Here is a 22,468-nt window from a genome sequence, read left to right as displayed (position 1 = left end):
GTCTCCTCTGGCAGACCTGGTATGATAGCGGAAGGGAAATTGGTGGTAGTCTCTTGAACCTGAATGGGGATAGCTATCTTAGTATACATTTTTTGGTATCCATGGACACGGGTGATCCTTTCCAATGATGTCCCTTGTAATTTTTCAGATGTTATAAGATCGGCACTTATCGCTGTTTGTTTGCTTCCAGAGTCTACTGAGCCTGAACTTGTATTCAATTTACAAGGATGGGTTTGTAAATGGATTTTGATGACGTTCCACGCCAAAAATGACTTTGTGTTGCCACCTGTTCATAGGAGTTCAGATTTTCCCACTCTTCTCCCACCATGCTCCAAATTTCCATAGGCTCTTCTCTTTTATTCTGGGGTCAATTTTGGGCTAGGTGTCCTGGTTCTTTACATGAAAAACAAATCGGGGTTATATGTTTTATTGGCCTACTGTCTTCCTTCCTCATTTCTAATTTTGGCTTGGGGTCTGACCTTCTTTTTATCTTTCCTGTCTCCTGTAAGGAAGGCATGATATCAACAGTATCAACAAGGTATTAACGTATTAACATGGTATCAACAAGTCACCACAGTTCAAGGGTGTTTATTGAACTTCAAAATAGTTTGGAAAATGCCTATCTTATCCTAAATCTACAGATGGGAGCAAGCTACGACCATCAAATAATAATAACGCAGTTCTCGTAGTGTCTTGTCAAAATAAACGGGCCTTTACTAATAAACCTATTGCCAATCCCTACCTCTAAATACAAATAGTGTGGGAAATAATGTTAAGAAAAAGAAAGAAGTGTTCACAAAATGTTATGTTGAGATGTTCAGGGCGTTGGCCTCCCTTCCCCACGTTTTCAGCACGGGACAAGGCGGCCACTCGAGCTTAGCACAGTCTCTGGCTTCTCTAGCCCATGGATACAGTTCAGGACATAAGCATCAAGGCCTTCTGTGTCCAAGTCTCTTTTCCCTTGTAACGTATCTTCTTTCAGAGGGCCTGATGCGACAAACAAACAATACTTTATTTTTCCTTTTCAGATTATCAGAAGCACTCAAGTTCTGAGTCGATGCGCTATTCACTTCGGATCCCACTAAGCCGGGCTCAGATCCTTTCACCACAATGTTCAAACATTATTTATGTATCTAATTCCTCATAGGGTATTCTTTCTCGGGTGACTCACGGTTCACCCCGGATCCGCCTCAGCCGAGCTAAGATCTCAGATCCCCCTCGGTCGGGCTCAGATCTCGGATCACCCTCGGTTGGGCTCAGATTCCTTTTAATACAATGTTCATGACTTTACACAAATGTGCTTTAACCAAAAGCTTTGTAGGCTGATCTCCCTCCGCCAGGCTCGGGCCAACTTTCTATATGCTTTCATCAACTATCAAAGACTTTCTAATGTGCACAGGGTTTTGCTAGACCACTTCGATTTCACAATTCTTTATCACTCTTCACATTTGCCATCTTTCAGCTGTATACCTAACAGAGACTTTTGAATGAGCACCCAAGTGGTGCCGTGCCACTCTGTTTACGGTATCGTATCTTGTCTTCAAAGTTCAATCACTCATCTCCTAATTCATTGTATTTGCGTTGCTTTGCCACAGACGTTTCATACACTGTTCTCTTCTCTTCTCATTATACAATGTTGCAGCTTTCAACCTTGGCTTCAACACATACCGGTCTGGTATCAGTTTCACCAGCTGTGCTGACTTCACTGGTGCTGCTTTGTTGTAGGATCCAAGGACAGTACCACGGCGGCACACAATTCTCCCCACCTTGACTATCGACGCGGGAGAGCCCTGGGGATCCCTGACACACAATGCAGCGTTCTTCCACTTTGATTCCTGGTCTTTACGTTTATTGTTCCTGAAGGTTCCTGAAAGTAAGTCTTTCGTTGAAAAGGTCAAAGGCACTTCCCTCCTTGCAATCCTCTTCGGTTTTTCCGTCTTTTGCCTTGTATTAAATTGCCATCTTGGAATCGCTGCTTCCTTGTGTGCTTTGCCTTGCTCAGTGTGTGCTTTTGTTCTCTGCCTTGTATCCATGTGGGGAAGTGTGATGGAAGTCAGGTGGGTGTGTAATGGTCAGGGATTGCCTGACCCTGTCTGACCATTGTATTGGGACATGTCAGGTATACGGCTTGGGTGTTCGCCCTGTTTTCTCTCACAGTGAGCTGTCCGTGAGAAAGTGTTCATGTTGGGAAAGGGGTTGGGGGTTTGAGTTCCTAAGTATCCTACCTGGTAGGATGGGGTAAAGGTGTTACAGGGAAGGGTATCCTGCATCTTGCCATCGAGTGCCCCACTTCCACTTCCTGAGGACCCCTCACCTAGGTGATCCTCCCGCACTGGTCCACCCCCAGGAACTGGATCCAAAAGCGATGACCTTGTCCTGGCCACCTGAATGACAGATCCCCGGGGACTGGCGGGTGAGACACCTTCATGTTTCTCACAATACACATAAATAAATACTAAATAAATTAACATAAACTTATCTTCTGTTTCCTCCCAGCACTCCAGCTCATGCATCATGAATATGAATCGGAAAGCAATCGTTTAGGTAGTTGGATACCAAGTGAACAGATATGGAAAAAATTGCATTCAATTCCAGTTGCATCTTGGAACTTGCTACTGGAGTCTGTCTATTGGTTTTTGTTGGTAATTTTAATTAATCAGTTTCTCTTGTTAGTTTGACTGGTTATCTGTTTCCCACATGCCACCATTGGATCCAGAAGAAACCATGTGTAACTAGAGTGAACTGGAATTGCCTTGAGGGAGCATTGACCATGGGTCCTCAATGGATCACAGAAGGTGTTAGAAAGAAAAAAATTGAAGTGCTTGTCTTTTTTTTTTCTATTCACATTTTTATTAAAGACAGAAAATGCAAACAACAATCACAGACAACTATATATATATATAATATATTTACACACACACAACCCAACCCCTTACACAGGTCTGAAATGACAAGAAGAACAATTCAACTATTACATTTCCAGAAATCTTTTCCCAAATGTCTTCCTGATGGTTGCTTTTCTTATTTTTACATAGAATCGCCCATTCTATTAAAGGAATTTTGTGTACATCCCCCAGCCATACATAATTTAAGGGGACTCTCTCACTCTTCCAGTCCCGCAGTACTATTTTCTTTGCTGATAAGGAAGTGCTTGTCTTGTGCTACAGTCCGTCAATGTTAGCTTTAGAGCCCCAGTGAAAATACTTGGTCAGTCGATGTGCAGGTTAGATGCAGCCTCCGCTGCATAATGGAAGTCCACTGCCCAGGCATAAGCTCTGTTTCTAGTGCAAAATATTTCCGCAGCGGTGGGCATCTCAAAAACTGAGTTTCAATGTGGAGTAACATAATACTAAGGACCCTCAAAGTTACAGTCGCATGGGAACAGCCGCATGGGGCAGGACTTACCATGCATGTGCGTTTTATCAGCACATGTTTTGCATCCACTTGATTCTCAATTAGTTGCCGTCATTTCAGACCTGATTGATTTATGCCAGTGATGCTAAATAATCAAGCTTTTACTGTACATAATACAACTGCAAACACGGTATGCTCTGCTTTTGCAATTAGTGACATTCTAAGTTATGCTGCTTTTTAGATAAATCCAAGCATAGCTCATAGCTGCAAAAGAATGTGGTATATTTTTGCTTAATGTAGCATTCACTTTAAGCGGTTCCTTGGCACTGAGGACAGAAATCTTGTGTGGGCAGAGGTGATTTCTGAGGCATTTACAGAATTGGGACGGGTTTTCAGTTTTCTGAGTTGGTAAGGAAGAGCATTCCGTAGCTTGGAAGCAAGCGCGAAAAATGCTCTTCCACCATAATCTTTATTTTAAAATTCTTTGTACCTGTGGAACTCATGCTTTACTTGATCTGAGAATGTGGGGGGTGGGCGGGGGGTTATATAGTTATGTTTCGGAGATTTATGCTGCACTTTACATGGTCTCCAGATGCTCTGGTGGATCTGAAAGAGAGAGGGTGCGTGAGGTCAGTGGTTTGTTGTTGTGTTGATGTTTGCCAAGTAGAACTACCCTAAACTTGCGTGTTGGTCTGTTTCTAGATGATCTGTGTTGAAAGCACTTGAGGTACCCATGCCTTGAGGATAGCCTTCTGTGCCCACAGTGTGAGGATGTATTGGTCGAGACTGTCATAAAAAGTTGGGTAAAGAGGCATAAGGTTCTGAAGCTTGATGTCTATTGGGAGGGGTGTTTAATTGAAATGTGTGGATGGCTTAGTTGGGATGCGTAGGTTCTATTGGATCCACCACATTTATTTTGTGGTCATCAAGTTCGACGTCGCTATGTTCATTTTTGTTTTTGGTGGTTTACACTGCCAAATATCGCCAAAACATTGCTACAAGAAGAAAGGGGTTCCATGAAGCAGTCTTTGTGGTTGGCATGACACTGGAAATGCTGTGGCATATAATTGCCAACCCACAAAGTGTTCATTCCTTCTGTTCCATGTGGATGTAATCCAATAGTGGCTTGTTTAATTTACTTTCTCCCCATCAGGAGTGCTGTCACATGTCATGTGTCTGTTTGACTTTCATTGCTGGCAGATTGATCTCTTTTCCAGACAGAGACTGAGGAAGGCCTCCCTTCTTGGGGCCTGCAGTGATTTGCAGCCCTGGACGAACAGGAAGAAACATGAGTTTCTTCGCCAAGGGTGTAGAAGGTGTTCGACATGCACCTCTGAAGCAGTGGTAAAAACCCATTTCCCCACAGACCCTTTTCCGACATAGTTCTTGGACTGGCAAATGGTAGATAGGTGCGGGAGTGTTTTTAGAGCTTTCATGGCGTGCGTTTATCTGGAGTCACAGACTGGTCACACACCTGGCAGGGGATTTATCTTTCTGACATTTCAAGCAAAACTGTATGAGCAAACGCTCGACAGCTGCATTGCCGCGTCTGGCTCTGCGTGCGTGCCTGTCTTGCGAAGGAATGGATTGAACTATTTATACCCGCAGAAGACCCCTATATATTTTCATTAATCACATGCCAGTGCGGTTATATCACCAGAGCGCATGCAAACTCTAATTATCTTTCCACTGCACAGATGTTTCCATGCTCAATACACGGTCGTTAGTCATCATGCCATAGATTTAAAACCTTTCTCAAGCCCCCCACCCCCTGGATGAACATGCCCCCTCAAACGCCCTTATTGTGAGGAGAGTAATTGATAACCAGTCGAAACGGTTTTATTATCGTACATAGGTGTGGGTTTTCAGCTGAAGCCTTCCCAGAATTCTAGCCCTGCAATCGATGTGTCCGAACCTCAGCCATTGTGTTAGTCTCTAATATGTGGAGAGCTGCCTGGCTAATTTCACGTTTAAACAGACCTCTACACCCTCTGCCGCAGAGCACCGGGAGGGAGCCCTAGTGTCCATGTGGACTATTGCCCTGGGATGTTCAGTAAGCTGCTGGGCGAGCAGGCCCCTAGGGCTCAGGTAATGTAACCCAGGCAGGGATATGCTTCGTGGGCATTACCGCAACACAGTGAACAATTCAGGCCCTTGGTATCTGCTCCTTCCATCAGCGAGTCCCACTCATTAGCATGTGCTGATATTACCTTGTCCCGCTGCGGGGGCATCGATGCGGCTGCCAAGAGATTCGTTATACAATGTGTCGTCCCTCTAACAGGTTTTCATGGGCAGGACGAACAGGAAATAAACAGAATATTCAACCTAATAGAGAAATGGATGCTGGATAACTACCTAGCCCTTAATAAGGATAAGATGAACTTATGATAGTTGGTAGCCCTGACTGTGCACAAACTGAATCAGAAATACAGTTCTTTCAAATTAGGTGATAACATAATTTCTCCCTTGCCTAAAACAAAAATCCTGGGCGTTACCCTCGATCAAACCCTGTCAATGAGCGCTAATGTAGCCGCGGTTGTTTCCGCATCGGTTTACTACGTTAAGCTTTTGTCACATCTGAGGCTCCTTATTACTCGGGCAAGCGCTGAAACCATTGCTTGGGCTATAATAGGGGCTAAGATAGATTATTGCTGCAGCCTTCTGCTTGGCATTAGCAAGCAAGACATACACAAGCTCCAGGTCGTGCAGAGCTGGGCAGTTAGAGTTGTTCTAGGCCCTCCCAGCGTGATAACGTATCGGGGGCCCGGCGAGCTCTTCACTGGTTACCAATTGAGGCTAGAGTCAAATTCAGGGTTCTCGTCATCACCTTTCAATGTAGACTACGACTGATGCCACCATATCTGCAGACATATATTAATACTATTGTTAATAAAAGGGCATTGAGGTCTTGAATTACCTTGTTCAACCTAGATGCAGAACCTCAAAAGCCAAAAATTGTGCTTTCACCCTGATAGCGCCCACACTCTGGAACCAGCTGCAGGAAAATGAGAAGTCAAAGCTCTTTACAAGTCTTTAAGAAAGATATGAAGACGCTATTATTCACCTGAGAGGGTATTGATATCCTACCATAAGCCACTAACCATTAGCCTCTGTTTGGTAGACCTAGTCTAGTAGCCTTATCCTCTTTCTGTTTTTATGTTTGTTAGCTCCACTTTTCTGCGCATTTATGCCTGAGGGTCCATAGTGCGCATTACAAATGTTGTAATGTAATATCTTTTCATGGCATCGCAAACTTCGAACGCTTCCAGGGGAGCCCTGAAAAGACAACTTCATTATTGTGGACGTCTTCTGCAGGCAGGCTGCAGCTGTATGAACTGACTGCATTGGGCTTCGGAGTGCAGGATAAACCAGGGACTCGACTCGATATCTGGGCTTAGGGTAAGGTTCCACAGCCTGTTAGGTTTTATAAGGTCTTGCACGAGGCGCCCTAGCCTTGCATGGCCCACGAAGAGCTCACACAGGATCGGTCTGCAGTGCAACCTAATGTTCAGGGCGATGAAAGGTGGAGTCAACTGTTTTGAAATACTTAGAGGAGCTGTCCGGTGTGCTGGAGCCACGCTCAACGAAACCACTCAACACCTGAACTAGATATGCTCAGGTCACCCCCAGCCTCAGCTTGCATAAGAACTGGTGATGCTACAAGCGTGTTATGCTACGTCCACACCAGGCCCAGCTCCAGAATGTGCCTCTAGGTGGCAGTGTGGGGCCTCAGCTCTGTCAGAAGGAGGTGGGAGGACTTCACCTGGGCCATTACGTTTATCCTTACAGGATGGCACCCAGGTGTCAAGTAGGAGTGTGGTGTGGCGGAGTGCCAGAAGCCATACTGCCCTGGGGGGCTCAGGCATGGTTAGTAGGGGTGCGGGGCAGTTTGGGTTACAGTTGGGGGGGGGGGGGATTAAGATGGTTTCCCGTGTGTGGGGTGCGAGTTTGGAGCGCTTGAAATAGAAGAAAGGAGGATAAACAGGTGGAGGGAATTATTTGCCGCCAGGCCACCGGAGGAGTGGGGGGAAGCAGCACAGGCTGCTGCTATGCATGTCACCGAGTAACAGTATGTGGACAGGGGCACCCCTCACATTGGTTAGAGGGGGGTGCGCCTGTTCGGATGGTTTCAAGGGTCATAGGTGGGAGGACTGCCAGTGTGGGGGGGAGCTGGCCGGAGGAGGTAGTGGGAGATGGGTGTTAAGTGTGTTGAGCAGGGCGGGCTCCCCCCCCCACGAGGGGCCATGGCAGGAATAGATGGTTTCCACAGGGGTAGCAGAGGGCTCAGTACGGCCCAGAGTTTGCCAGTAAGAGCGGGGGAGTTCGCGGAATGCCATAATCCCAGTGAGCAGCAGTATGGGGAGGGGCTAAGACGGTAACCCCAACAGCAGGAGCAGAAGAGGAACAGGACGTCCCTGGGCTGGATATCACGGTGTAGGGAGATGGCTGGAACGCCATCACCTGCAAAGGGTGGGGAGGGATTTGGAACGACTAGTCACCAGCGGCGATGCAGCGGTGATGGGGTCCATAGTGAGTGGGGAGTGAGTTTTGGATGTACCTCTTACCCCCAACGGCAGTGCAGCAGCAATGAAGTATGCGCCCCACGCTACAACGGTTTGGACGATGAGGTGAGCATAGACTTGAACTGAAGGTGCATTGGTGTTTGGGGAGGGGGACGTTAAGGTTGGGGGTGTGAAGCTGATGTTGGGCAGAGACCAGTGGCACAAGTGGTAAGTTCTTAGTCTTGGAATGCAGGTGACCTGAGTTCTAGGTCAATAATTGAGGTGTATTTGGTGCTTTAAGGATGCGAATAAATAAATATAATAAATAAATAAATAAATAAAAGAATAAAGGAGAATAAATAATAAATATAAAAAAGGAAGAGTGGATATGCTAGGTTGGAACAGGAGTGACAGGTAACAATAACAAGAAGAAATGGCATTGGAGAACTTGAGGGCCAGGAAGGTGGATTTAAGGGATCATGAGGAGGAAGAGAGTGACAGTTGGGGATGAGCCAGGGGCGGGGGAGGAGGATAGTTTTGGGTAAAGACAGTGATTTGGTGCTAAGGTAGGGTTGATTGGCTAAATGACAGAAGTGTGCAGTAGATAAGGTGGAATGGGAGTGCCCTGTTTTAGTGTTGGGGGGCATGAGGTATGGGGCCCAGGCCCGGCATAGAGCGGAAAGGTGGTGTTGTGGTTGTATGGTCCCTCTGGGTCTTGTGGTTCAGGAGCTCATCGATACTGCAGACCCAGGCCCATGCCTTTTCTGGCCCGTTAAGGGTCGCCCCACCCGGGACAGGGCTGGTGGGGTGGGGGGCAGAAGGCAGAAGAGAGCCAGCAATCTTCTGGGAGGGGTTGCAGCACGAGGGTTAGCAGTGTCCGAGTGGAGGAGGCAACTACAAAGAAAGATTAGTGGGTGATAGGTACATATCAAGTTCATAAATTGTTGGGCTTGGGTGAACGGCAACAAAGTAATATGTTTTTCATATCTGTGAGTTTTGTTTGCTTAAGTGGAATTTTGGGTGGGCAACAGTTAAGTTTAGTGGCAGTTAAGATGGGTGAATATAGGTCAACAAAGACGGTTAGATTAATGGTGAACTCGCATGTGGGGATGTAGAGAATGTTATTTTAACAGGAAAGGTGGATAGGGAGAACGAATGGTGAATGGGAGGGGACGCTCATTGTAGAGGTGAGGAATTATACATTTCTTGACATGGGGATGGAGAGGAGGGCTTCTACAGGATACTAGTAGTGATCATAGAAGTGGTAATTCACAATGCTCCAGTTCAGTCGGTGATTAGAAAAGCTAGTTAATACACTCATTAAGGGAACCTGGCAACTAGGTTGATAGTCACAGTTGTTATGCAAGAAGCTAACCTAAAATCTACTCCTTCACGCAAATAAGATCAGTGAGATATACCTACGAGAATCTATGGGATCTGGAGCGTACATGGAGTTGCGCACTGACAGATTAGGGCACTCCCGCCAACAGTCTATTAGGCTTAAGTAGGAATAACCCCATCTTGGAATGTAAAACCTAACATTTTCTTCACAGGCCCCACCTCTCCCAAATATCCCCAACTTCAGGCACCGCCTGGCGAGGAGGCTGTGTATTCCATATTGCAGCAAGCACTTGCTTACTCGCCCGCTCACTCGCTCATCCAATCAGTCAATCAAAGGGGCTTTCGTTTTCTTACCTTTATCCACTTGTTCCTCCCGTCTGATATTGCTCAAGCACAGTGAGTGGACAGCGAGACACATGCCCCACCCGCCCCCCCAAGATCAACAACCCAATATAATGCAGTAGCCAACAAGCTATTTTTATAATTATTTTTAAAGATGATTCAGCAAAAAGAACTGGTGATCACACCTGGTCAATATTGCAAACCTTGACTTTGTGAATTGGTTTGGCCACTTCACTTGTGGAGGCACAGAAAGTCAGGCATTTGAAGGTAAAGCTCCGGAGCAGGTGCTTGTTACCATTCCTCAACTTACACGTCCACGATCCCCGGTGACGCCGATTTTTCTTTTGAGAGCAGAAGCCTTCTGCGACAGTGGAGGAGACATGAGTGATGATGTCTTCGAGATTGAAGTGGGGCGCGAGGTGACATAGTAGCTTACATATTCTTGAGATGCCCCCATGGTATCTTGTTCCTTTATTTATGAATGCTTGATTTATAAGTTGCCCACTGTAAATGGGCAAAAAACATAGTCCATAAGTGACTCAAAAAAGCTATGTATAAAATAACACTGTCCTACAAGACCAAGTCAGCTTTTTGTAGCAAACGACCTCCACCTGAGCTAATTTACATACCCACAATGCATTGCTCATGTGGCTCTGAAAGGGGGAAGTTCCAATGGCCGCTACTTTTTGGTGCTGTGGTATGTGTGATTTACCTGAAATTCCTTACTCTACATTTTCAGAGGAAGATTTTTCTTTAAGCCTTAATAAACCCTCCATAACTGTGCTGGTGTTTCCAATAACTATATTTTTATATTTATTTTCTGCTGATAGGCTTTTTGACGGCTGTGCTTCAAAACTACGCCAGAGCTAAAGGCATTTCTGTGGATTCCCTTATATTTTGCCATCATATTCAACCTTTCATGAACAGTATGGGGTGCTACACTGATGCGAAGAAGAAACTAAATATAACACAGATGGCTTTCAAGGTAAGGAAAAAGGATACAATGAGCCGTGAAAGTTGTGCAAAGGTTTTTATTTAAACAAATGGTGATGACTTGCAAGCTCTTAAAACTCTCCTGTTTGATGGAGGTGGCATGTAGGTTAGTGCCACACTGACCATTTTCTGATTAAAGCTTAATTGGGACCCTCTGCATGCCCTCCCCTTTTGTCTGTTTTTTGTTTGTATTGTCCGTGTAAGCGCTCTGAGGCCTGCGGATTAGTTGGCGCTATACAAAAATACACTAGAATACAATAGAATGCACTCTTAACAGTACCTTAAAGAACATGTGCTTATAATTATGGCTTCCCATCGGATACTTTCCTCTGATGCAGGCCTAATCTTTTCAAAGAGCCATAGGAAAAGACTAGAATTGTAAATTGTGAAGCTGCAATTAGGGGTGTGAATCATACTCAAGTCAGACTCCGTCAGCAACCAAAGTGTCACCAGTCTCCAAAGGGGACATCTTGTGTATGTCCCTGCCAAAGCCCCTTTACCTCAATTCCATTTCTCAACATGCCACAGGCAACCTCCAAAAGCCTCAGAGTTGAATCACTGAGAGAATTTGTCTGTGACTTGCTCCGATTATATCTTTAGTGTCCTGACACCTGTGAGCCATGTTAAAAATGCATCTTCAGATGATCAAGCAGCATGTTCCTCAGCGTTCACTGAACACACACGCTTCACGCTGTGTTTAAGTAGTTGGTCCTGACCTATCATCAGGCAGTCCACATCTTTGCAATTTACATCTCCACGATCGTCTTCAGAAGGAAAGGAGCCTGCCAAAAAGTAGAAGAGATTACATTAAAAAAGCAACTGATTCTCGTACATTCACAGGTCATCTTCCTGATCTTTGAGGAAGCAGTGCTACCCGACGTCGTAGCTGAAGTCAAGCATAGCTCCCAGGAAGAGGAGCTGGTATCTGTCATGGAGTAAATGGATACATGGTACAGTATTCATTTGCCCTTCACTGCATCCATTGCTGAAGAGTAGGAGGCCATTAAACAGGGCATGTACAAATGTTTTGAATAACATGCTCTGATGCTCGTTCCACAGCACCCACATGGGATGATGGTTATTGCTCAAAGTTGCAAACTGATGTTCCCATGCGATTGACCTTTCAACATGTTCTGGTCCCCTCATCACCTCAGACTCCTTCTGACGTGGTGCCACAGTCTGTTTCTCCGAAGTAAACGCCCAACTCCAGCACAAGTCAACCCTCCCCAGTGGTTCCACCATTGCAGCAACTGATGCTACTTTTGATGCTTGACTTGGATTCAGATGTGTGTCCACTTTCTCCACCTTGCCACTAAGTATGTCAAGGCCACTAGGACACCAGTCTTGCTGTAGAAGTTAAAAACTGCAGTGCCACTGTTAATTCCTTAAGACTGTGGACCTCAACAACGCAAGCGCGACTGTTTCACAGCTTCCTGTTCTGTGGAGAATCTTTTCAGCAGAGATTGAGGCCTCAGCAACAGCAAGGGCGAACAACAGGTACGATATGTTCATTCTAGGATAATCAGAGTTTCTCTAATCTGTGGCACTCTAGTCTGTCCTTGCCCCAGTCTCTTTTTTTAAGGTGGTCTATTTTGTTTTTACAATTGTGGGGGATAGGGTAAGATCTTTTTCTCTGGCTTGGGAGTCGATTACTTCAGGCAGTGATTCCTGCAGATAGTTATGACTGGGTACAACTTCCCAGTCCTGGAGTACCACCCCCCCAAATCTCTTTTCTACTGCTTTTTCATCTCTCATGAAGGCCACACACATTCTGATTCAGTGGTGGCGGGGGGGTGGGATCTAGAGTGGGAGACATCATTCATAGAGTTACCATAGAACAAGTTCCTGTCCTCAAAGCAGGGCGAATGCATGGGGAATGTATGGGCCCATGCAAACAGGATTGGCATGTGATTGAAAGTGTTGTGTAGGCCAAGAACCTTATGTGTGGCTTGAAGGCCTAACATAGCAAAATACACTGCCTGAGTGATATTAGAAAGAATGAAAAAAGATGAGAAGACTTCCCTGGACCAATCAACAACAGATCTCAAGTCTATATACTGTCATATTTTAAAGGTTCCTGCTTTAATTATAAGCCAATTATCTAAAGCCATAGCTAAGCCCTAAATAATGCCAATTTACAGAATCAGTGTGTGATACTATTGTGTCATGATCCTTATTAAGTTGCTAAAACAGGGTACACCTTATTGGATTCAGAACATTTTGCTGATCTTGAAAGCCTATCACTTATCACTCCTCCCTGATTGTCTCTCTTGTCTGTGTGCAGGTGGATACCTGCAGGTCTAGGTGCCGTAGAAGCCCTTGTTAACATGAATACAGTGCAAATTGTTGTATCATGATCTGCTTATTATCATGGCCTGAATTAGCATGGACTTAGGTTTGTCCGAAAACCTGCAGCCCTATTATTATTGCAAAGAATTCAGGTTCTTAACCCCATCTCAGGACTGGGAGGGGGGCTCTGTGACCCAGGGAAAATGCCCTAACAGCGCCTTGCTGCCATGGATAGTGTGGAAGTCACAGGTCCCCCTTTCTAGTCTAAGACCCCCTACACGGATGGTTACCTAACCTTTGAAGATCTTGACTGTAGCAAGATATATTTGTCAGCTTCTACAGTCTTATTGCCCACTTGCAATGAGGTCAAAGGGAAGAGGTCCACATCAGTTTGATCTCTGTAATTGCATATCATCAAGACCTGCGAACCCAGCTTAGGAGCATCCCTCCCTGCGAGGTCCAAAACGTCAGTAGGAACACTCCCAGAGATCAAAACCCAGAGGTCAGAAAGGGAAGACACCTTTGGAGAATGCTGTAGCGCTGCTGTGCCCTGTATACCAGAAAAGCGCTCACAGAGGAACGCAGAACAGATACCAAAACCAAAAACCTGTAAAGAAAAATGCAGGCTGTCCAAAATAATCCAGTGTGATCCTGTGTGTCAGCAGGGATTCCCATGGACACTCACCAGCCCAAAGGGAAGATCTACAGTGCTGATGATAACAGTGTTGCTGGAGCCTGCAAGGCTACCAAGGAGCCGCAAGCAGCCAATTTGAAGTCGAGCGAGAAAGGCTGGTATTCCACAGGGACCATACATAGCCACCAAGGCTTGTGAAGCATCAGAAAGCCTTAGACCCACAACAGCTGGGGCAAATGAAAGTAATAGAACATGAAGCCTGTGTGGAAGCTGAGCGCAAAGTAGTCTGACAAGTAAACAATGCCGGGCAGCAGTAGATTGGTCCTTCGGGGTTCAAGCCTATGTGACACCAGAGACCGACTGGGAAGGAGTAGAAGCAGTCAACCAGAAACCAGGGAACAACTAGGCCAGCAAGCAAGGCAGCTAAACGCCAAGGAAGATGAGAGTGAGCAAAAGCAGGCTTTGGCCACATAGGATAGCGAAGCTGAAGGATCTGGGAGACCTGGAAAAGCAGGGAAGCCTGACAAGGCATTTGGTCCTGTTGCAGCTGACTGGCTGGACAGCCAGAAACCAATTAAAGGCCTCAAACTGCTAAACCTAAGCTCGGCCGAGTCTGATTAGCGATTGGGCATTACATCACTGGACAGCGAGATGGGTATTATCCCTGCACAGTAAGCTGGGAACTATATCCCTGAAAACTCATCTAGGCACCATATTCCTTGGAGCAGTAAATCATCACTATTCCCGTGGCTGGATTATAAATAGCAAGCTGGGCACGATATCTGTGTGACTGTAATTGTGGGAAAGAAGCAGGCTAGGCTCTTTATTTGACTGATTGTGGCACAGAAGGGAGCTGGGAGCTTTATCCCTGTGAATTTGGTAAAGTATCAAGCTAGCCGGTATATCCCTGTGATTGTGTTTAGGGCAAAGAAGCAAGCTAGGCACTATACCCATGACACTGTATTTAGAGTTTGGATTCAGAGACCAGTATCTATATTAGAGAGGGAACCCTGGCACCTTATTATTTAAAACCTCCTGAAACATTTTTCTTAGGCTGTTCCAAGATAGGGACACCCCTTTCTGGTATAATTAAACCTCTAGGTCCCATAGCAGTGGTATGAGCACAGTATGGCATGAGGGGCAGTAACCGCACAAAAACAGCCTTATGCTTAGAGCTATTTCTGACAACTGATGAGGGTGCATATTTCTTGCCTGATGCCCAAAAAAAGTAAAAAAATGTTTTACTCCAAATGTTATTCATTCTGTGCAAAAACAAGCTGCATGCCTTTGACAAAAATACAATAAGCATGTGCATTATAACAAAGGCTCTTCTGTGGTTTAACTCTTGAATATAGTACACTTCATCAGGCAGGATTTAAAGTTGCCCCATGCCATGTATAGCTCAGTGGCAACGCGCTCCTCTTGGAAGCAAGATGACTCAGAGCAACACACGTTCAAATACCGGGTCCGCGCTTAGAAAACTCTTTGTTATTAAGTGCTTTATAAATAACCAATTATAATTATGTGTGAAATAGTTAACCAATTTTGTCCCACAATTATATTCCTTACTAATAGGGTCAGGGGCGGCAATAGGCATCTGTATAATATTAGTCTATTTGTCATAAATCACCCAAGTATCTTATGAAAAAGGTTACAGGTAACGATAAAGGATACAATTGGTAGGGCTCTTCCGGATCCTTGAATAACACGGCTTGATAGTAGTGAAGTCAAAAATAGACCTTCCAAATGATACAACTCTCTGACTAATAAAACAGGCACAGAGAGGGATCACTGGAAAGGGCGTGGGAACATCATTGGAAGTCAGCCTAGGATACAATAAGGTATAATGAGAAAATGTCCCAACTAAAACTCTCACTAATGGCACAGCAATAGCACCTAGTTCAACACTAACCTGTAGACTTAGAACTAGAGGCTCCGCCAACAAATCTCTGAAGAAATCCAGGAATTGAGACAATGACAAAAGGAGGGAAGGTTAGTAAGGGAAACTTATCCCGAACGGCACGAGGCTCACGCTAGATACCGGGTTGGTACACCACAGGATAGCGTCCAAAGTACTGTGCACAATCACCTTCAAATAAACAGTTGTCGGCAATACTTCCTTTCCCACGTACAACAGAAATTATGAAATGCAGTCCACCTGTTATCTCATCACAGGTGACAGGGATAATTCCGAAATGAAACACAACTTGCGTGTGGAATTGCACGTTTAAAGAGTTCAAGAACCAGCGTGTGTTTTTACACGCACCAAAGTACACGCAGCCAGAACAGCCACACTTGAAGAGTTCAGGAAACCGCGTGAGATTTACACGTGTCAAACTTACACGCAGCCAGGAAAGCAGCATGTGGTGATTTCAAACATCCACGTGTGTTTTTACATGCGACAAAGTCCACACAGCCAGGACAGCCGCACTTGAAGAGTTCAGGAAACAGCATGGAGTTTTACACGCAACAAAAGTACACGCAGCCAGGACAGCCGCGCTTGAAGAATTCAGGAAACCACATGTGGTTTTACACGCGCCAAACTTACATGCAGCCAGGAAAGCAGCACGCAAAGATATCAGGAACTTGCGTGTGTTTATACACGCGACTGAAGTACACGCAGACAGGACTGCCAGAACTCGTGTGTGAAGAAAACGCCGTCCGTTGGTCTTCTAATGGACGACTGCCGAAGGTAGCGTGTAGAAAAATACAAGCGAACAGGAAAAGCTGCCGTAACTTCTTGAATGCAGCTCCAGGATTTTGTGTGTGAAGGAAACGCGCAGGAGAAAGTCAAAGATGTAACTGAAGAGATGCGAGGGCGCAGATCAAAGTTTCAGCTACCAAAACGCCATGTTGGTTCAATCAGAAGCAGGGATCGACGTCTCCACGTTGCTTATGAACGTAATGCAGTAATACACGGGATTATCCAGAATCATGTGAATTCAACGACGTGAATAATGCAAACATCGTTTTCCAGACAAGATATCAAACAACCTCCATTTAGAATAGAAAGGCTTAGCAGTTCTATGAGCATAACCCGTTCTGCGTGAAGACGGTGTTCCAGATCCAGAAGTAATATGTCTACCATGCATGCATGACACTATTGGCCTAGTATTAACGAACTCTTTAACAAAGTTAACATGAAAAATGGCTATACACCTTCTCATGTGCTCATTTTAGGTTGCATCCAACATTTGTGTCTGAAATGTGGCCATTTCACTCTTTACCTGTTAGTGTGTATTTGGAATGTGCAAAGTAGTAGTATCCAGTATGTGAGTGGCAGGGATTATGTTATCCACTCTCTGAGCCAAAGGACAGCTTAGGTGTAATCACTAACACAAACTCTTTCGTCACAGAGCATATGTAGAATGTGTGTTGGACCAGCAGGGCACACTTGCTGTAAAAGAAAATCACTTTCTGTTAAACAAAAACCCAAGTAGACTACACCTCTACAGATGGAATTCTGTCACAGTCCACCACCTTTGGAACGTAATTGTTTTGGGGGAGTCTGGAGTGTATTATTTGTTACTGGTGTATTCTTTTGGCCAATTCCAATGGATGCATTTATTTGTTGGTGTCACAAAAGTGGTAGTTCTTGGAAAGCTGGCCTAGGGATTTCACTGAATACCCAGGGTATCTTTCCAGCCATCAATCTTGATGTGTCCATCTGAAAACACTTGGAGTTGAGAACAACCCTAAAGATAAGCGGCGTACCAGCCACATGTATGATCTAAAAATAGACAAAAACTATCAATTTGGGAAAGGGGGAGTACAAATAGTACCACCAAAAAATAGCAAACCGCTGACGCACCCGATCCGGCCCCCTACTTCCACCTGCAAAGCTTGAAGGATACTCTATGTACAGATCAGTGGTATCATCGGAGAAGTTTAATGGCAGCCAGCTCTAAAACGGTTGCCTGATCTGATGAGGAACTTTGTTGAAAATTAATCTTCTTTTAATTTCCATGACTTACTAACTGCAAAGTAATATTCATTACAAAAAGATATCAGTTTCAGAATGCCAATATTTTTTTGCTCACCTAAAAATATCCTCTTCGGAATGGGAATTACTTTTTTACTCCCTAAATCATCAGGTTGCTGCCAACTTCTTTAAAAGATCGAAACATACTTAGAGTTGGAGTATTCTTTGACCTGTAGCCCTGGATGGGAGATTTGATTTTTTGGCATGACAAAGTACAAAATATAGGGAGTTTGTGTAGTAAATTGATCAGTGCATGGCTGTGTCCTGTATTGCTGTGCGATGCTCTTGGAGAATGAAGAAGAGGTTACATTGAAATAGACTGACTTAGTGATGGGATGTGCTGGCTACAGATCCAATCTCGACCTCAGGTTTCGTTTGTAACTGGAGAATGACTCCTAGTAAATTTGACCTTGGTGTGCTATTAGCTGAACTATAGTAAGTCATTATATCCTTCAATAGCTCATCTTACTGGCAGTGCTAAAACCACAACTGCCCAGTGAGGCTAAGCAAACTGACACACCTCATACAATGTAAGTTATGGGATTTCTAATATCCTGACATAGGGAGCTTGAAAAATGTTTTTTTTCTGTGACCAGTTACCAAGCGGCATAGGTGGTTTTAGGGTTGTTAGTAACTAATTGAATATATGTGTTCTATCACATTTCTTTGAGAATCAGACCAGTTGACAGAATCTAACAGTGACCTTCAATTATACAAGATATTTTAAAAGAGTGAATATTTCTAAAGGTTTCGCATGTCCACAAAACAGATAGGGCCTCATTAGGACCCTGGCGGAGTGGGTTTCCGCCAGCGCTAATCGCGGCGGACCCGTCCGCCGTACTACGAGTTCCCTTAGCGCCATGGCGCCGTTCTCCGCCTGGTTTTACCAGGCGGAGAAAACCATGGCGCTAAGGGACCTCGTTGTTAATTACGCCGCCGTACTTTACGGCGGCGTAATTAACTCCTTCCCCACTCCCATTATACCCTATGGGGCAAGAATGGGAATGGGGAAGGGCAGAATGGGGATTGGGGATTTACCGCTCCGCCAAGGTCGGAATGGGGCGGTAAATCCGCCAACCCCCATGGCGCTATCGACGGCTTTCCGCCGTGCTTCGCGGTGCATTTAGCACCGCGAAATCCGCCAGGGTCGTAATGAGGCCCATAGACATTTGCTTATCTTAAATCCATGGACCATTCAAATGTCATAGGTGTAGTTAATAAATACTGTGTAACATAACAGATGACATGCATGAGATCACTAGCCTTGCGAGTAGGTATTCTTTTGCTTTTGTCGTAACAGTTCTCCTGTGCATTCCTTCTGAATAAGGTATTGATTTCTTGACTGCTTTATCTCCAGGGCTCGCCTTCGCCAGCGGAAGGTGTGCTGGTGTTTGGTTTGTACCTCGATGGTGCAAAGTGGAACTCTGAGACACAGACTTTAGAAGATTCAGACCTTCGGGACCGATTTTATCCACTTCCGGAGATACATTTTGTCCCACAGCAGGTAAAATGCTGATATTGTTAAATTTATATTGGACCAACCTAAACAATGAGGCTACTGAATATAAAATATGGTTAGCAGCCAGTTGAAGGAATTGTATAAAAATATAAAACAAAGCATCCAGAATCTAGAATAGCTATCTGGGATAATAACTCTTAAATCACATTAATTTCGAAAGTAATATTATTTTTGTAATTTAAACAATGTATTGTTAAAACATGGAACATTTTATGTGTTCTGCATATTTGTTCACTTTCAAAATCCTTTTGGATTAAGATGTCCACAGGTATGGTGCAGTATCCAAGGTCATTACAATTGTTATCACTGTTATTAAATGTTTAATTTAGCACATGCTTGTGTGTATGAAAGTGCAACTATCTCAGAAGGATGTAATGTGAAGGGTCTGGAAAATCTACCATGCTATCATGTCCTTCCCTAAGAGTGGCATAACGTTTACGAGTAACCGATGCTATATATATTTTTTCTTTTTTGTTTGTTTTATTGGTTATTCACATTTAAACCTTTAACATATATGATACCTGCCAATTCTTGGAAGTCTTTGTCTGAATCGCAAATGTCCAGATCAAAACCCTGAAAGGGTAGTAAAGCTGTCCTCTATACTCCCTTGGTGATTCGTGATCCTTCCCACCTCTGTCCTTGGATCGGATTTAAGTAATTAAGCACCAGTGACACAATTTTCAGGGCATCAATAGTGCGAATAATTTTGTCCGCCGTCATTAGCCTTTCCTAATATTCTGTAGCACCACTCTGATCGCAAGATTGCAAATAGTCACCTATAGACCTTTCCCTTATCTCCCCAAGCACGGGGCAAACAAGTAGCATATGATAGATGGTTTCCACAGAGTCTGGATCTTTACAGTATCTACAGATAGCTTCTCCTTGCGTTATCTGTTTCCTTTGTAACTGCACCTCTTTGGACAGCAGAATGTTCAACCTACATCGTAGGAGCAGATCGCTGAAATATGGCGTAGGACATTTTTGAAAGTTGGATGGTAGCACATTCAGACTTTCGTTCCCATGTAATATTAGCACACCATTTATGATCGCTTTTCAATTCTAAGGTAAGACCCCAGTCTCTCTCTTTCAGTCTTTTCCTGGCATTGCCCGGATTAGATTTTAACATATCGAGCTCGATGTTATTTAGCTTCAGATAATTTTCACACTCAGATTTCCATTTCTTGAGATTTTTGTCCTGCATTCCATATTCTCCCAAGATCTCAAAAGAGGCAGGAGCGGGATCTAGGATGCATTTCCAAAACAAGGAAATAGTTTTCCACATAACTACTGAAGTCATTGATTGGTGCCTTAGTTCATATCTGATTAAGTATGCGGGCAAGCAGGTTGGTAATATCAGAATTATTTTCCAAAAGAAGGCTTTGCAGACTTCCCAGGTCTTCCAAGAGAGATTTGGGAAAGACTCTGCCCCATAGGTTATGACTGCTTTTACCTTTTGCTTATAAAAGGTTATTATGGGGATCATGGAAAAGGTTCCATATCGTTGATGTACAGCCCACCCTAGATTTATTAACTTTAAAAATTCTCCTTGATTAATTGTAGTAGCCCGACTCATTGATATTTTTATTAATCGGTACTCCAAGATAGAGAATTGAATCGACCACTGCCAAACTCGATTTTCCATTTGAAAGTCTCTTTCCTTCCTGGAATTCCACGTGCTGATTTCATCACCAGCACCATTGATTTTTTGATATTCATTTTCATGCCGTTGGAATCCAAGTAGTTTTAAAACTCTGCGATTCGGGGCCATTGATGTGGCTGCTCCCTTGAGGCCACCCGGGAGAGGCCCGCCGTATTCGCATTAATATGCGGCTTCCCGACCTTCAACCGGGGCCCTGCTGACAGCTGTGGGCGGGCGAAACATCTAGGGTGCCCACAGCTCAACTTTGAGAGCTTAACGCTCCCGCTGGACCCAGCAATCCGCCTCATAGCGGCAAGACGCAGCCCGGCTCTGAAATTCAAGATGGCGGATGCATCTTCGGCGGGGGAGCGGTATCCCCGGAGGTGGCTTGGAGGATCCTTTTAACCCCCTGCGGGCCCCGCGAGGAGTGCTGTATGCGCCACCCGCCCTGGGCGGTCGGGGCCGGGGGCTCCCTCGCAACGAGCAACCAGACGACAGGCCCTGAGCCGAGGGTGTGGAGCCCCAACACCATCCCCACGTAGGACGGCCTCCCGGAGGCGGCCGTGTCATGATGCCTATCCCCGGGCATCCAGACCAAGTCCATCAACCCCGGAAGCAGGCATCATGTTACCTGGAGCAAACCCAGCAACCCGTGTTAGGGGCTATCTGGATACAGTTCTGGCGCCTATGGCGCCAGGCTCATATGGAACATCAGTCCTGGCGCCATAGGCGCCAGGCTCATATGTTAAAACGTACCTGATGCAGACCATGCTGCAAGGGATCCAAGCATCCAAGCCCATGTGAGGCTTGAAGGGACTATTTTATCTTAGGGACTATTTTGTTACTCGGGTGTGGCTGTAGAGGAATACTTACCTGGGACTACTTTGAAGGCTATTTAAACCACGCCCGAAGAGCAGCACATGCTTCGCGTTATTCTGCATCCAGCAGCGTAACGCTCACCGTGTCTGCAGTCAGCATCCAGCATCCTGCCACGCCCACCTCGAGCCCAAAGCGCATAGAAAGAAGGGAAAGAAGAAGAAAGGTTAGAACAAGAACTTTACTGGATTTCTTACCTGATTTCAGATTGAGCGCATCTTCGAACCAGAAACAGACTTAATTGTAAACGCGTTGCATCGCCAGCAGCAGCGCCGCGCCATACTCACCGTTCCTCGCAGCATCTCTACGATCCGGTGCTGTCTCCATCACCTGGTTGCCGCATTCCAGCGCCTAAGGGGGACAAGAAAACAACAAGGTGAGCCAAGGGAACAAACGAGGACAATCTCTTGCCACCATATGCTTACCTGATTTTACCGCAGGAGGTATTATCCACCAGCACGCCAAATCTTCCTACGCTGCACCTGCAAGAAAAGAGAAAGCAGCGAGTTAAACCTGGGCATCATTTACCGGACAGTGTTACAAAACACAGACTCTTACCTGAACGCTTTCAGCTGCCACAAGACGATCATCTTTTGGGTCTAAGCTGCAAAAGAAACAAGGAATTGGACAAGAGTGATTAATCGGACATTTTGAACTCATTAGAACTATATACTTACGGCCTTTCGCCCAGAGGTTTGGAGCCAAGATTTGTCCAGAACTCTTCCAATATCCTCAAGCCAGTGAAGTAACTGGCCATCAACGCGCCCCTGCATTCTTCGCAGGATGGAGAGCTCATCCTACAAAACTATAAGGTGAGCTTTGTGAAAGGGAATGTCAGAAGTGATAAGTGGGGACGCAGTGAGGTGTTAATACTCAAATCCACGGGTGGCTAATTCCCTTTCCCCGTCTTTAGCAGACTGCTTCTACGGGTCAAGCAGACGAAGCTAGGTGGGCCAGTCCAGTCAGTCATCTCTGCACTACGCATCACGTTGGTGGA

General features: G+C 45.1%; 1 protein-coding gene across 1 annotated transcript in view; it reads left to right on the top strand.

Annotated features, from left to right (window-relative positions):
- Positions 1–22,468, top strand: part of DNAH14 (dynein axonemal heavy chain 14) — a 2,000,441-nt gene that overhangs the window by 1,879,945 nt on the left and 98,028 nt on the right. Inside the window, exons 85-86 of the mRNA XM_069608705.1 lie at positions 10,370–10,524; positions 18,795–18,941. Coding sequence (XP_069464806.1) covers positions 10,370–10,524; positions 18,795–18,941 — 302 coding nt within the window. The remainder of the gene's footprint in view (positions 1–10,369; positions 10,525–18,794; positions 18,942–22,468) is intronic.

This window comes from Ambystoma mexicanum, chromosome 4q, assembly GCF_040938575.1.
Source record: "Ambystoma mexicanum isolate Mex_15411 chromosome 4q, UKY_AmexF1_1, whole genome shotgun sequence".
Classification (NCBI taxonomy): Eukaryota; Metazoa; Chordata; class Amphibia; order Caudata; family Ambystomatidae; genus Ambystoma; species Ambystoma mexicanum.
The sequence above is the reverse complement of the archived record's forward strand: the minus strand, read 5'-3'. Positions and strand labels throughout refer to the sequence as shown.